This window comes from Dermochelys coriacea, chromosome 2 (genome assembly GCF_009764565.3).
Source record: "Dermochelys coriacea isolate rDerCor1 chromosome 2, rDerCor1.pri.v4, whole genome shotgun sequence".
Taxonomy (NCBI): Eukaryota; Metazoa; Chordata; order Testudines; family Dermochelyidae; genus Dermochelys; species Dermochelys coriacea.
Genome location: NC_050069.1, coordinates 105,986,956 through 106,000,532, shown reverse-complemented (window position 1 = coordinate 106,000,532; position 13,577 = coordinate 105,986,956). Strand labels below are relative to the sequence as shown.

The window sequence follows — 13,577 nt, the reverse complement described above, 5'->3', positions numbered from 1 at the left end:
GAAGCCCATGCCCCACCACCTGTAACTTAGCTTCATGGGGCCCCCTTGGGCATGGAGCTCCAGGCAATTGCCCTGCCTGCTACCCTCAGTGCCAGGCCTGTGTACATTCCATGATTTTATTGTTTATTGCCCACATTCTGTCTGTGACTTTTATTAAAATTCCCTGTGCCAAAATCTTTGCCTTAGTCATGAAACTCAGCAAAAACAGAATTGCTTCCATGCTATGCACTTTGATAGATCCAAAGAGCACTTGGGAATTTGCAGTGCAGGATAGCAGGTGCTTCACAACCAGTTAATTTGCAGTATTCTAGTGTGCTGCATAGATTTACACCTCAGCTTGTCAGGCATTAACTAGACTATCTAAATAATCCCTAAATTAATTAGCAACTTTGCAGTCATAATCTCTTCTAAATTACAGCTGAACTAAATATACACTATTTACTGAACTTATTTGGATTTTGTAACTAGTTACATGTGAACCTAAAGGGAAGAAAAAGTTATTAATTTAACAAGTTGCTCTACACTGACAGATGTACAAATATCAATTCAGGATGAACTCATGTTTATATAGTGCTTTAAATACTGTAGTGAACTCAGCTTTCTGAAATATTGGCATGAACTTGCTGATCTCTACTCTATCAGTACAGTGATATCTAGAAAGGCTTATGTGTACCAGCTTCTCTTCCTGTCCCAGAGAGTCAACTTTTCTCTTATGAAATATTTTGAGTGCAGTTACATAGATTTCTCCATCAATAGTCAGTACAATACTTTCAGCAAGTTATTCCAAGTTATTCTTATACCCTTAATTCACAGCTGCTAGTAGCAGCTAAGGTCCACCACTTTAGAAGGGACTGGGAGAGAAGAGAATCTAAAGATCAAAAACATTAAAAAAAAAAAATCTTAATTTTATTCCAGTGTAAATAGAAAAAAGCCTAAATAATACTTACTGAGTCAAGTCCTGGCCACATTCTGCGCACAAACCTTTCATAACAACAGGATGGCTACATCCTTCCAGTCTCACCAAAATGCCTCTGAAAAGAAAACAAAACAACCTTGAATTGAAATTGCAATCCAGCATAGAATCATAGAATATCAGGGTTGGAAGGGACCTCAGGAGGTCATCTAGTCCAACCCCCTGCTCAAAGCAGGACCAATCCCCAATTTTTGCCCCAATCCCTAAATGGCCCCCTGAAGGACTGAACTCACAACCCTGGGTTTAGCAGGCTAATGTGCAAACCATTGAGTAATTCTTTAACAAATACTGATTTATTAAACATTAAATTTAATAGCAATTCACCAATATCCAAAAACCGATTGAGTTTGAAGTATACATTTCAATCATGGTTCAAAATTGCTCTGAATGGCCCATTCAATAAGAGATATGTACTTTGGGGCTCAAAGGTTTAAGAAGAGGCCAGTTAATTATTACTGATTGAATTATTCAATTAAACCTTTTTTTAAAAAAACACCCAAATACGCAATGGTGTCAGTTTAGATACAGGGCAGAGATTATGAAAACAGTAAATTAACCAAACAAAGATTTGGGCAAATAGTTCTTCTCAAATTACAGTAAGATACAACTTGCTACTTGCACACTGTATCCCACTAATCATGAGAGAAAGGGGTACTGATTAAGTTTGGATTTAATCTTTGGTTAATTACTTTCTTGTTTGGGGGGTTAGGAATATCTACTGGTCCAATCTTTTTATATGACTATTCTCCTTTATGACACAAGCGCCTAAGATCTCCGATAGGCACATTGTGTGCGTATTGTAAGTTAAAATGAAATACACACGGCATCATTTAGCTTTTTAGGCAACAGGTCAAAAAGCACAAATGTAAAAATTGAAACTTGAAACGGAGAGACCTTAGTTCACCTCTGAGACCAAACCTTGTCTACGACACAGGACGCCTGCATACACAGCAGGCGGGCTCAACTGTGATGCAACTAAAGCACTTCATTATTCAAATCCAACTCTCAAGGCTCAAAACAGTTTTAAAATATAATGATTTGAGCTGAAATACGAGAGACTTTTGGATTCCATCAACAGTCTCTGGGGAGCTATATCAGAGAGCAGAAAGCACTGTACCTATTAACACACAAAAACAAAAGACAAAAATATAACTAAGCCCAAAAACCTGCTCATGACAGTGGGCCCCCAATGTATATCCTGAACATTTTAGGACTTGATTCAAAAAGAAATTAACTAACTGAAAAAATAATATGGCAGCCCTTTTAACCTTGTGCTTTTCCCAGTACATATTTTGGCTCTGATAAATTGTCTTTGGCTTGAAACCTGTGGCATAAGCCAGCATCTACTCAAAGCTCAAACTCTCGTGCTCCAAATCTTCTCTCAGTGAAGAGTGCAGATATTATGGGTTGTAGAATTCCAACAAGGAATTAGTTTTTAAAAAAAGACACCTAATGCTTACTTCCAGCACAATCACATTTTTCAGTGATGGGGAAGAAAACCACAGTGTTCACAGAATTGAGGATAATATTGCAGATTCCAGTATGCTAATGCTGAGACTTTTTCCCTCCTTTTGGAAAAACAGGATCCTACTACTAATTTCATTTTGAGTCCATTTAACTTTTGTTTTTGTTGACAATTTCCAGTCTTCCCAATTGATGTGTAACGCTCCAGCAATACGTGATTTTCAAGCTTTGTGCACAGATGCACTGCTAGCTTTACTTTTATACCAAGTCAGTCTCAGTAGACTATCAGGAAAACAAAAAACAACACTGCAGACAATAACCCCTAAAAGGGAAGGATCATCTTAGCCTCCTATCAGGAAATCAAAGAAGAGATGGAAACATTAAAAATTTAAGGACACTCTCCATAAACTTGTGCAATATGTCATGAACCGTGGTCATATTTTTACATCAAAGTGTGTATTCCTGACCACCACCAAAAAGAAAAAAAAGTCACACTGGCCCTCAAGACAACCCACTCATCCAGGGCAAGACAGACACTTTCATGGATAGGTCCCAGCAGTTTCAGCAGAATTTAAATTTGCATTTATAGCCTTTATGGTTGCAAAAATAACTTTCTAAATACGAAAGTAAGCAGTACTATTCTCCTACATCTGCAGACAGACATCTCTCCAATGCCCTTGCACTTTGCTTTGCCAAGTTGCACAAGAGTGAAAACTGACTAGGCTTCACTGGTACTATCCAGAATCTCATTGACTTGATTCTTGCCAGTTAAGCTGCTGCCAATTTCACTCTGGGACTCCTTAGCAAAGTTATAAGCAGCAGAAGAGGCACAGAATGGATCTATTCACTATGGAGGGTAAAACAAAACAAAAAACAACAAAAGGATGGGGGAAGGAGTAGAACATGGAAAACTCTCCACTTACGGCATCCTGCTAAGAATCCCAGCAACTGCTTCAATTGCAGTCACACATATGGGGTTGGTTTCTCACCAAGGCATTACCTCTTAGTCTCCACCATTTTCATATCTATTTATGGCTGCTAGGTTTAGCCCTCTAACCAATGCCCGACAAAAGAGTGTCCAAGCTTTATGCAATGGTGGAGAAGACTAAATTGATGAAATACGCTGAGAGAGATGTGAAATGTGTATATATAAATTGGGGGAGAGAAAATACAGGGGAAAAGATAGGGGAAACCTTGTAGAAAAATGGAGAGTGCACAATAAGGGAAGAGAGAAGGAAGATAGGAGACACTGGGGGAGAAAAAAACAAACAGGAAAATATACATTGTGAACTATTACTGGAAAGAAAAAAAGTAGAGTGAAGTCAAAGGAGGAAAGAAAGTTGGAGAGATGTAGTACGTCGTGATTGTCAAATGTTATTTGACCAACTTCTTCACTGATTGAATACTGCAAAGAAGTATATGAATAAATGCATCTATCAGCGCTATAGCTGCCAATAAAGTAGGAAAATATTTATATATGACTAACTGTAGCTACCTACAAGATACATTTATTAAAATGTTATTAAAATCTAATCACGTTAAAATAAGCTATAGTACACAGCAGTACACAGACATGTTATTCCTTTAAAATGTAGAATATGGATCTCTGAGGGAGTGAGAGCAAAGATTTTTTTCTATAGCTAGCAGACTAAGTCTTGAGGCTAACTGGAGTCAGGTCCTTTCCTCCACCCCAGTTCCTGCTCTCCCTTCAGTTTTCTTAAAGTCAAATTATACATGAAACAAAAATCCAAACAGCAACACCTTACATTGTAAGATTTTTAGCAACTGACATTTTTTCTGCTTTGATCAAAAATCAGTCGCCTCTTTTGTCTTTCACTGGAATCCTAAAAACGTTTCAGCAACAGAGAATGCTACGACCAAGACATACTATAAAATGTATCACATAGTGAATAGAGCCAGATATTAAGATAAAGCTGGCAAGCATCTTGGAATTCTGAGGTAGCAATTCCATTAAGAGGTTTTGCCAACATGAATAATGAAAGTGAACTCAAATGGTCTGTGTAGGTATCAAGACCCAGAGATGGAATAACAGCTTCACATTATAAAGATTGCTTTGGGTTTTTTTCGTTTATGTAATCTTACATAAAAACACTATTCAGGTACAATGCCCTGACATACCCTTTAACACTAACCTCAGTGGAAACAGCTGGTATTAAAAAGTTCATTGCACTTAAAAAAAGAAAGAAGCAAATATACACTCTAAAAAGAGCACAGGCCAGCAATTCTTTGGCATGTTCTTCATTGTTGCTGCCATGCTAGTTGGTGAGAATTCTTTGATGTTAACACAATTGCTGCTGCCACCGCTGCCATTTACAGTCCTCAGCTCCTTGATCTCTCTGGTAGATTTTTATTTACAGGTGCACCCTCACCTCCATGTGACATTTTAATCATAGCTCAGTGTTAAACAGGGAAATTGCCAACCTCTTAAGACCCCTAATGTACCTTCCTTAAAGGGACACTCACATTAAAGATGCCGTTACTTGTTTTGTTATTAACCATGCCTAAAGGGAATTATTAAAATGGAAATAATTCTAAAAAAATATAAATCTGTTTATATTGCTTACTCTTTGTATTTCTGTTACAATCCAGGTCGAGAGACTAGTCAATTTAACCTGTAAGCTGTCATGAACTAGCTCAATGGTAAAGTGTTTGAGTTGTAAACAACAACATTTCCATACAGTGGTTTTAAATACAAATTTTATAAGCTGTTTTCACCAGTACTTTCAGAAACAAACAATGTATAGAAACATTTCTGTAATTCTTGGGTTTTTAACAACAGAAGCTGGAAGCAACATCTGACCCAACTGCCCCAAACTGAATCCCTTGCAACATCCCAAGAGATTCATAGATGCTAAGGTCAGAAGGGACCATTCTGATCATCTAGTCCGACCTCCTGCACAGCGCAGGCCACAGAATCTCACCCACCCACTCCTATGAAAAACCTCACCCATGTCTGAGCTATTGAAGTCCTTAAATCATGGTTCAAAGACTTCAAGGAGCAGAGAAGCCTCCCTCAAGTCAACCATGCCCCATGCTACAGAGGAAGGTGAAAAACCGCCAGGGCCTCTCCAATCTGCCCTGGAGGAAATTTCCTTCCAGACCCCAAATATGGCAATCAGCTAAACCCTGAGCATATGGGCAAGATTCACCAGCCAGATACTACAGAAAATTCTTTCCTAGGTAACTCAGATCCCATCCATCTAATATCCCATCTCAGGGGATTTGGCCTATTTACCCTGAATATTTAAAGATCATCAGTGTATATACATGTAATTTTTCTATACAGGTACTAATATGCCCCCCCTTTAACTGTAGTATCTTTAATACAGTTATCCTTACAAAACTCCTGTGAGATAGCAAAGTGCTATCATCACATTTTACAGTCTGGAATAGAGTAGGAAACTGTTTCTCCCAAATCCCAGACTACAGCCATAATCACTGGACCATCCCCCTTCTCTGTTGTAGGATGTCAATTTTCTCTTACAAAAAGAAAAGGAGTACTTGTGGCACCTTAGAGACTAACAAATTTATTTGAGCATAAGCTTTCATGAGCTACAGCTCACTTCATTGGATGCATTCGCTTAATCAGAGGGTAATGGCTTGTAGAAAGTGGTGTTGGAGAGCTGCCTAGTAGCCTCTTGTTCATATTGTGATCTATTCATGATGACAGCACCTCCTTTGTCAGCCTTTTTGATTATGTCGTCTCTGACGGTTATTCTCTACAGTTATTCATAAAATACTAAGTTAACAGTGATCTACAAATAAATGTACTAACTCAATATTCAAAACTCCAGAAGATGACAACTGGCCCCAAACCAATATTACAAACACCAAGCACAGCTTATATGGCAACTACAGTAGAACATTATGAGTCAACAACCAGTGTATTTCTTTTCTGAAGGGTCTAACGCAAACATCTGTTAATTCCAATCAAGAGGATAAACATTAATTGAATCCAGTACACAATTTGTGCACAACAACTTTTGTGCATGCACCAACTTCAAAATGTTTATACTTATTGGAAACTAAGTTTAACATAAATCCACACTCCACTAGTCTTTAATATGTGCAAGCCGTCTGAAAATTATGTTGTCTCAAGTCACATAAGCTTACATATATTAATTTAACTATGACTTAGAAATGAGAAAGACAAATATAAGCCTTGCATTGATGCAGCATGGTAAAGATGTCCTTGTTTTTGGTTAAGGTACATAACTGCATCTCTCCCACACCATCTAAATACCAATTTATTGTTTCAGAGTTTTAGTCCTCATTCGCTCTGTATTCTTCCCACCACAAAGCCCTTGGATAACTTTAGCGGAACCTTCTGGCATACCCTTGTTCCGGATTAGTATCAACAAAACATATAAATGTTTTTAAAATATACTTTGCCTCATACTGAGGCAGCACGTGTAGAAACCTGTAGTTCTATTTCCCCCCCACAGTCAGTTCTATCACAAGAATAAAAATGACTAAAAGAAAGTGCTCTCAATGGGAAGAACTCAATGGTCTTTTATATTATTATTTCTATTACTGACGGATAAAAATCATTTTGTTTATATATGCTTTGATACTAGTTTCTTGAATCTTAGAAAAGACCCAAAGTAAAGTTACGTAGGTATTCTGTATATGCCATTGATTTTCTATAAAGGAAGTTTAGGCCTGGTTGCATCCACCTAAATATCAAAAGAACTGCAATAAAAGAAAATAACTTGCCATCGTAAAACAAAGGAAGTAGAAGGTTTCAATGGTTTCCTGTTGAGAAAGACCTGTTTGAAGTGTAGGGTAGCAAGCCATTAGCCCAATTTAATCCAGAGAGCTGAAACATGCTATTCACAGCAGGGAATGCAAAGACTCACTATTTAACATTTTTAACAAGTCAGAAGTCAAATCAATAGTTTATATGAACACTGTTAAACAATGGGAAATATTTGTCATTTAATATATCTCTCAACTTGAGAGCAGGTCACTAAAATGTTTTAATACATAGGGTTGGTATACAAATATTTTAGTGTTTATAGCAACCATGTTGTAGTAAACAAGAGTTCTTCTATTACTGCAAATTGATCGCCAGATTAAACTTCCAATTTAAACAGAAAAATGTTCTATTCCTTCACTACTGCAACATAAAAAAAAAAAAGCAGGAAACTACTGCTTCAAAAATACATTAAAAACTGCATGCACCTATTTGCACAGATCTGTGTTAAAAGCACTACTGTATTAACACTAAATGATAATCCACGTACAATATTTCAGTGGTATTCTAGAGCATATGCAGAGGGTGTATTTGTCCGTCTTCAACCTCCAGCCACTGGACTATGTTATCCCTTTCTCTGCTAGACATATACCATCAGTATAATTCTTTATAGGCTTTTTCTGTCACACCCATCGTCATAGGATCTGAACAGGTCACAAATATGAAATAGTTTAGCCACACAATAACCCTGTGAGGCATAGAAATATTGTTGTCCCATATTATAGATAAGGAATTTGAGGCAGAGAGAGAGGAAACATCAATGTTATGAAAGCTATTTCTATAGCTCACCTTGCCTTCTCTTTAACATAGATGTCAGCAGTATCAAGGGCTAGCCTAGTGCACTCCTAAAATTTAGGATTACCTAGCTACCTTACTCAGGACTGTGAAAGTTTTCTGCCGGGAAGAATTTTTCCCTAGACCAAGCTAACATCTCTCCAAAAGGTGCACTTACTACAGTGATCAAAAAAATCCCTTCTATTGCTGTAAGTGTCCACATTTCATTGATATAGCAGCAGACAGGCTAAGCTCAGTCTTCCTGGTTATGGAACTTTTTCCAAGTAAAATGTATGCTGTCAGTTTAAATTAAAATTTTCTGGTGTTTGAAAGTTCCTTAAGCTTTTACACTGGTGTGAACTACAGATGAAAAACTCATGTCAGTTAGGTGGGGGCGTTTTATAATTCGGGGCTGGGAGCCCCAGTCTCGTAAGCGAGGGGATAGGACCAGTAGCAGATGGAAGAAGCTCGGTGTAACTGGCGACTGTTGGGTTGTTTTATCCGCAGGAAGGGGAGCTCAAAGCACGCAGCGGACACCCAGCAGAGGAAACAGAAAACGAAGTTCTCTGAAGCTGAACGGGTCCGAAACCGTAACTTCAGCTGAGCAACTCCCACCCCTACGACAGCGCATCTGCGCCTCTAGCTAGTCGCTCGGGGGAGCTGAGGGGCCGAACCGCCGCGAGGACGCTCCGCCAGCGGCAGCCACGAAGTTACCACACACCGGAGAGCGGCGGGGGGAGGAGGAAGGAGACACGCATGGTTTCGAGAGACCCCGCGAGTCGCCCAGCCCAGCCCGCCACTTCCAAGGCCCCCTTTGGCCGAAGCGCTGCCCGAGCCCCGGGGCTGCGGCCCGGCGGGGGCGGTCGCGGCAGGCTCAGTCGGGCCGGAGCGCTGCTGCGGCCGGCACCGGCTCTGCGAGCCCAAGGCGGCGGCATCCCCGCCCGCCTCCCTCGGCCCGTGGCGCAGGCAAGGCGACCGCGCTTCCCGTCGGCCCCTTACCCGGGCGCGATGACCTGTCCGGGCCGCGCGCAGAGCTCGCGCACCACGCCGGGCCGCTCCGCCTTCACTCGGCGCTCGGCGGCCGCTCGCGGGGGCCGGGCGGCGGGGCCCTGGGCCGGGGGGGTGGCGGCGCGGCCGGGCGGCGGGAGGGGCGCGCACAACGCCAGCAGCGACCCGATCTTCACCGCCGCTCCCGCTGACACCTTCCACTCCAGCAACCGCAGCGCTCGCGGGCCCGGCACTCGGATCTCGGTCACCGCCGCCCCGGGGCCCTCGGCGGCCCCTGCTCCTTCCGTCTCCTCCATGGCTCCGGCGGCGGCTTGTCCCGGCCCCAGGCCGCCAAGGAGAAGGTCGCTATGGCAACACTCGCGCCACTGACTCAAGAAGGGGCTCGAACGCTGAGCTGTTATTCTCCCGCCCCCCCCATAAAAAAAATCCAAACAGTCACGAGCGGCGCCGACTGGGCGCGAGGTCACGGCCCCGATACGCACGCGCAGGGCACTCTACGCACGCGCCCGTCCAGACTTAAAGGGACAGTAACGCGGAACTCGCTTCCCGGAGCTAGCGAGGGAAAGACTCACGCACATTGACTCTTCCCGCTTTAGGGAAGGAAAGTGACAGCCACGCCCCTCCGGCCCACACTTCCGGCACCACGTGCTGACCTCACAATCAACAGCGAGCGCGTACTCACTTCCCGGAACTCAATAGGTGCTCTGCACACACAGGAACCCGCCTGAATCCCGGCATGCAACGCGGCACACAAGAACCACGCTTCCCGGCAGGCAAAGCTCCATATTGACCTTCCCAGCACCTCAGGAACTACCGCTCCCAAAATGCATTGCTCCCATTTGATCTCCGCGCGCTTCTCCCTCGCATTCCTCCTTTCCCCCCCCTGCTGCTGGTGATGGCTTATCTTAAGTGATCACTCTCCTTACAGTGTGTATGATAAACCCATTGTTTCATGTTCTCTGTGTGTGTGTGTGTATATAAATCTCTCCTCTGTTTTTTCCACCAAATGCATCCGATGAAGTGAGCTGTAGCTCACGAAAGCTTATGCTCTAATAAATTTGTTAGTCTCTAAGGTGCCACCGGTACTCCTTTTCTTTTTGCGAATACAGACTAACACGGCTGCTACTCTGAAACCTGTAACTTGCTAGGGTGAGCCTGAGCGAGGGCCCGCAAGGAAAGGCGCGCTGCATGCTGGGCTCTGTAGTCTGCAGCGCAGAGGTGCAGGCTAGGGGTGCCCGGTGTGCGCTGTGCTGGCTGCACGGCACAGCGGGAGGCTAAGGGGCTCGCAGGGATGAACGAGCGTCCCCTGTTATTCCAAGCGCCCAGCGAGCTCCTGCCGATCTGTGCCGCCGCCCAGACCTTAATGCCTGTGGCTTGGTCTACATTAGGAAATTAGGTACAATTAGAATACACCTGTCAGGAGTGTGACACCCCCCCTTCACCCCCCGAGCAGGGTGTTAAGCTGACCTAAATTCCCCTGGAGACAGCACTTAGTTGATAGAAAAATTCTCCCAGTGACCTGGCACCCAGCTCTGGGGAAGGTGGATTATCCCCAGCCAGGGTAGCTCTAGAGGGTAGCGTCTACCAGTGTAGACAACCCCTTGGGGCCTTGGGCCCAGCTGCTGTTTTTCAAAGCTAATTCCTCAATGTAATTTTAGCTTAGATCTTTCTTCACAATAAATTAGAGTGAAGTGACTACCCAGAGCTGTTCTGTGATTTCAAAGTGTCTATCCACAAGGCACAGAAAGCCCTGAAGTTTTTCAGTAACATGTTTATTTCATACATACAAACAGGGCTGCAGCACAGACTGCTGCCTTAGCTTCTGACACTATGAGCTCCCTGCTCCTGACTATTCTGTCTTAGAGCCAATCTGGGTGAGGAAATATTGTTTATTGGACCAACTTCTGTAGGTGCCATTCAATCAATACAAAGTAGGGGTTTTGATGTCTCTTCATGTGCCAGGAAAGGCTGATGTGTTTGACTTGTCCTTGGTGTTGGTTTTACTTGTCTTTTCACGTTGTTAGGTGGCATATTCTAGTCGTTCCACTCCTGTCATGTGTGGTGTTAGGTAGCAAATTCAGTGTATTCCAATTATCAATGTTTGGAGGATCTTGCCTTTCTCTTCACCCCATATTAGGTTTCCTTGGCTGTAGGATAGTGTAGTGGATGGATTAATTCACTGTTCCAATGATATGTATGTCCATCAACCACAACAGTATGGGAGTGGAGGTTTATCTATTCCATACATGTTGCCTATTTCCATCTGCAGGATCTGCCTTAAAGAAATAATCACACTAACTGGTTCTCCAGATTATAGCTTTGGAAAGTCTCTGGCCTAGTTTTAGCTTTGTTGCGCTTCTTCTCTAATTGGATTTGGAACTCCTTCCATTACTTCAGGCTGTAATAGCACATTGTCTATAAGTACCAGTGTGCATGTGTGTCTGTACATTAGAGGTTACACAGAGCTGCTGGTTATGCTTTCAGTGGGGGTATTTCTCCATTCTAGGATAGCTTGTCACTTGTTTTCCTTATTCTTTAAAAAAATCCTTAAAGAGCATTTTTGCAGTTTAGATCATTGATTCAGCTTTGCCATTGGACTGACTGATTAAGGGAGGTTGTAAGTGGTTAAATGCCCAATCTTTAGCAAAATTTGCAAATTCCACTCTGTACCTCAAAGAAGCACTCTGAAACCTCCATATTCATCATTCATATACCATTGTAATATTTCATAAAAAGCATGCCATGTAAGATATCATATGAAAGGTCATGATCAGCTGAAACCCACTGTTCTCTCAAAATATGTACATCGTTAGTGTGTATGAAGTTATGAGATCTTGCTCTTTGGTTACCACTGAAATACGTTGTAAGTTTGAGAGGTGTGCATTGCCAATTCTCCAGTGACAACAAAGAAGATGATCCAGTCCTAGAAGGGTGTGAAACAACCATCTATCAGCAGGTGAGTTGTAAACAAGAGATTTACAAAACTGTAAGAACTGTGCAAACATCCCACAATAGGGTATTGCTGTGACTCAAAGCCCACCAGGACACGTCCATGCTAGTATTTTCCAGGCATATATAAATTCATAGATACTAAGGTCAGAAGGGACCATTCTGATCATCTAGTCCGACCTCCTGCACAGCGCAGGCCACAGAATCTCACCCACCCACTCCTACAAAAAACCTCACCTATGTCTGAGCTATTGAAGTTCTTAAATCATGGTTTAAAGACTTCAAGGAGCAGAGAAGCCTCCCTCAAGTCACCCATGCCCCATGCCAAAGAGGAAGGCGAAAAATCTCCAGGGCCTCTCCAATCTGCCCTGGAGGAAAATTCCTTCCCGACCCCAAATATGGCAATCAGCTAAACCCTGAGCATATGGGCAAGATTCACCAGCCAGATACTACAGAAAATTCTTTCCTGGGTAACTCAGATCCCATCCATCTAATATCCCATCTCAGGGGATTAGTCCTATTTACCCTGAATATTTAAAGATCAATTACTTACCAAAAATCCCATTATCCCATCATACCATGTCCTCCATAAACTTATCGAGTAGAATCTTAAAACCAGATAGATCTTTTGCCCCCACTGCTTCCCTTGGAAGGCTATTCCAAAACTTCACTCCTCTGATGGTTAGAAACCTTCATCTAATTTCAAGTCTAAACTTCCCAATGGCCAGTTTATACCCATTTGTTCTTGTGTCCACATTGGTGCTGAGCTGAAATAATTCCTCTCCCTCTCCTGTATTTATCCCTCTGATATATTTATAGAGAGCAATCATATCTCCCCTCAACCTTCTTTTAGTTTTAGTTAGGCTAAACAAGCCAAGCTCCTTAAGTCTCCTTTCATAAGACAAGTTTTCCATTCCTCGGATCATCCTAGTAGCCCTTCTCTGTACCTGCTCCAGTTTGAATTCATCCTTTTTAAACATGGGAGATCAGAACTGCACACAGTATTCTAGGTGAGGTCTCACCAGTGCCTTGTATAATGGTACTAAAACCTTATCCCTACTGGAAATACCTCTCCTGATGCATCCTGAAACCGCATTTGCTTTTTTCACAGCCATATCACATAGGATGACTATGAGCTGCCAATGATCAACCAATACTCCAAGGTCCTTCTCCTCTTCCGTTACTTCTAATTGATGCGTCCCCAATTTATAACTAAAATTCTTGTTATTAATCCCTAAATGCATAACCTTACACTTCTCACTATTAAATTTCATCCTATTACTATTACTCCAGTTTACAAGGTCATCCAGATCCTCCTGTATAATATCCCGATCCTTCTCTGAATTGGCAATACCTCCCAGCTTTGTATCATCTGCAAACTTTATTAGCACACTCCCACTTTTTGTGCCAAGGTCAGTAATAAAAAGATTAAGTAAAATTGGTCCCAAAACCGATCCCTGAGGAACTCCACTGGTAACCTCCCTCCAGCCTGACAGTTCGCCTTTCAGTAGGACCCGTTGCAGTCTCCCCTTTAACCAATTCCTTATCCACCTTTTGATGTTCATATTGATCCCCATCTTCTCCAATTTAACTAATAATTCCCCATGTGGCACAGTATCAAATGCCTTACTG

The 13,577-nt window shown here is 42.4% G+C and overlaps 1 protein-coding gene across 8 annotated transcripts in view; it reads right to left on the bottom strand.

The window, feature by feature from the left end:
* The window catches only part of CTDP1 (CTD phosphatase subunit 1), a 171,952-nt gene extending 162,380 nt beyond the window's left edge, over positions 1 to 9,572 (bottom strand). For 3 of the 8 annotated variants that reach the window (XR_006278964.1, XM_038388357.2, XM_043508247.1), the window contains exons 1-2: positions 8,988 to 9,570; positions 948 to 1,031 (exon numbers count right to left, since the gene is read on the bottom strand). Coding sequence is in view for 7 of the 8 variants with exons in the window: in XM_038388357.2 (XP_038244285.1) it covers positions 948 to 1,031; positions 8,988 to 9,292 (389 nt within the window). In the remaining variant the exon portion in view is untranslated. Of the gene's footprint in view, positions 1 to 947; positions 1,032 to 8,987 lie in introns of all 8 variants that reach the window. The other 5 variants (XM_043508248.1, XM_043508249.1, XM_043508245.1 and 2 more) reach the window with 4 other exon arrangements.
* Between the last annotated feature and the right edge of the window lie 4,005 nt (positions 9,573 to 13,577).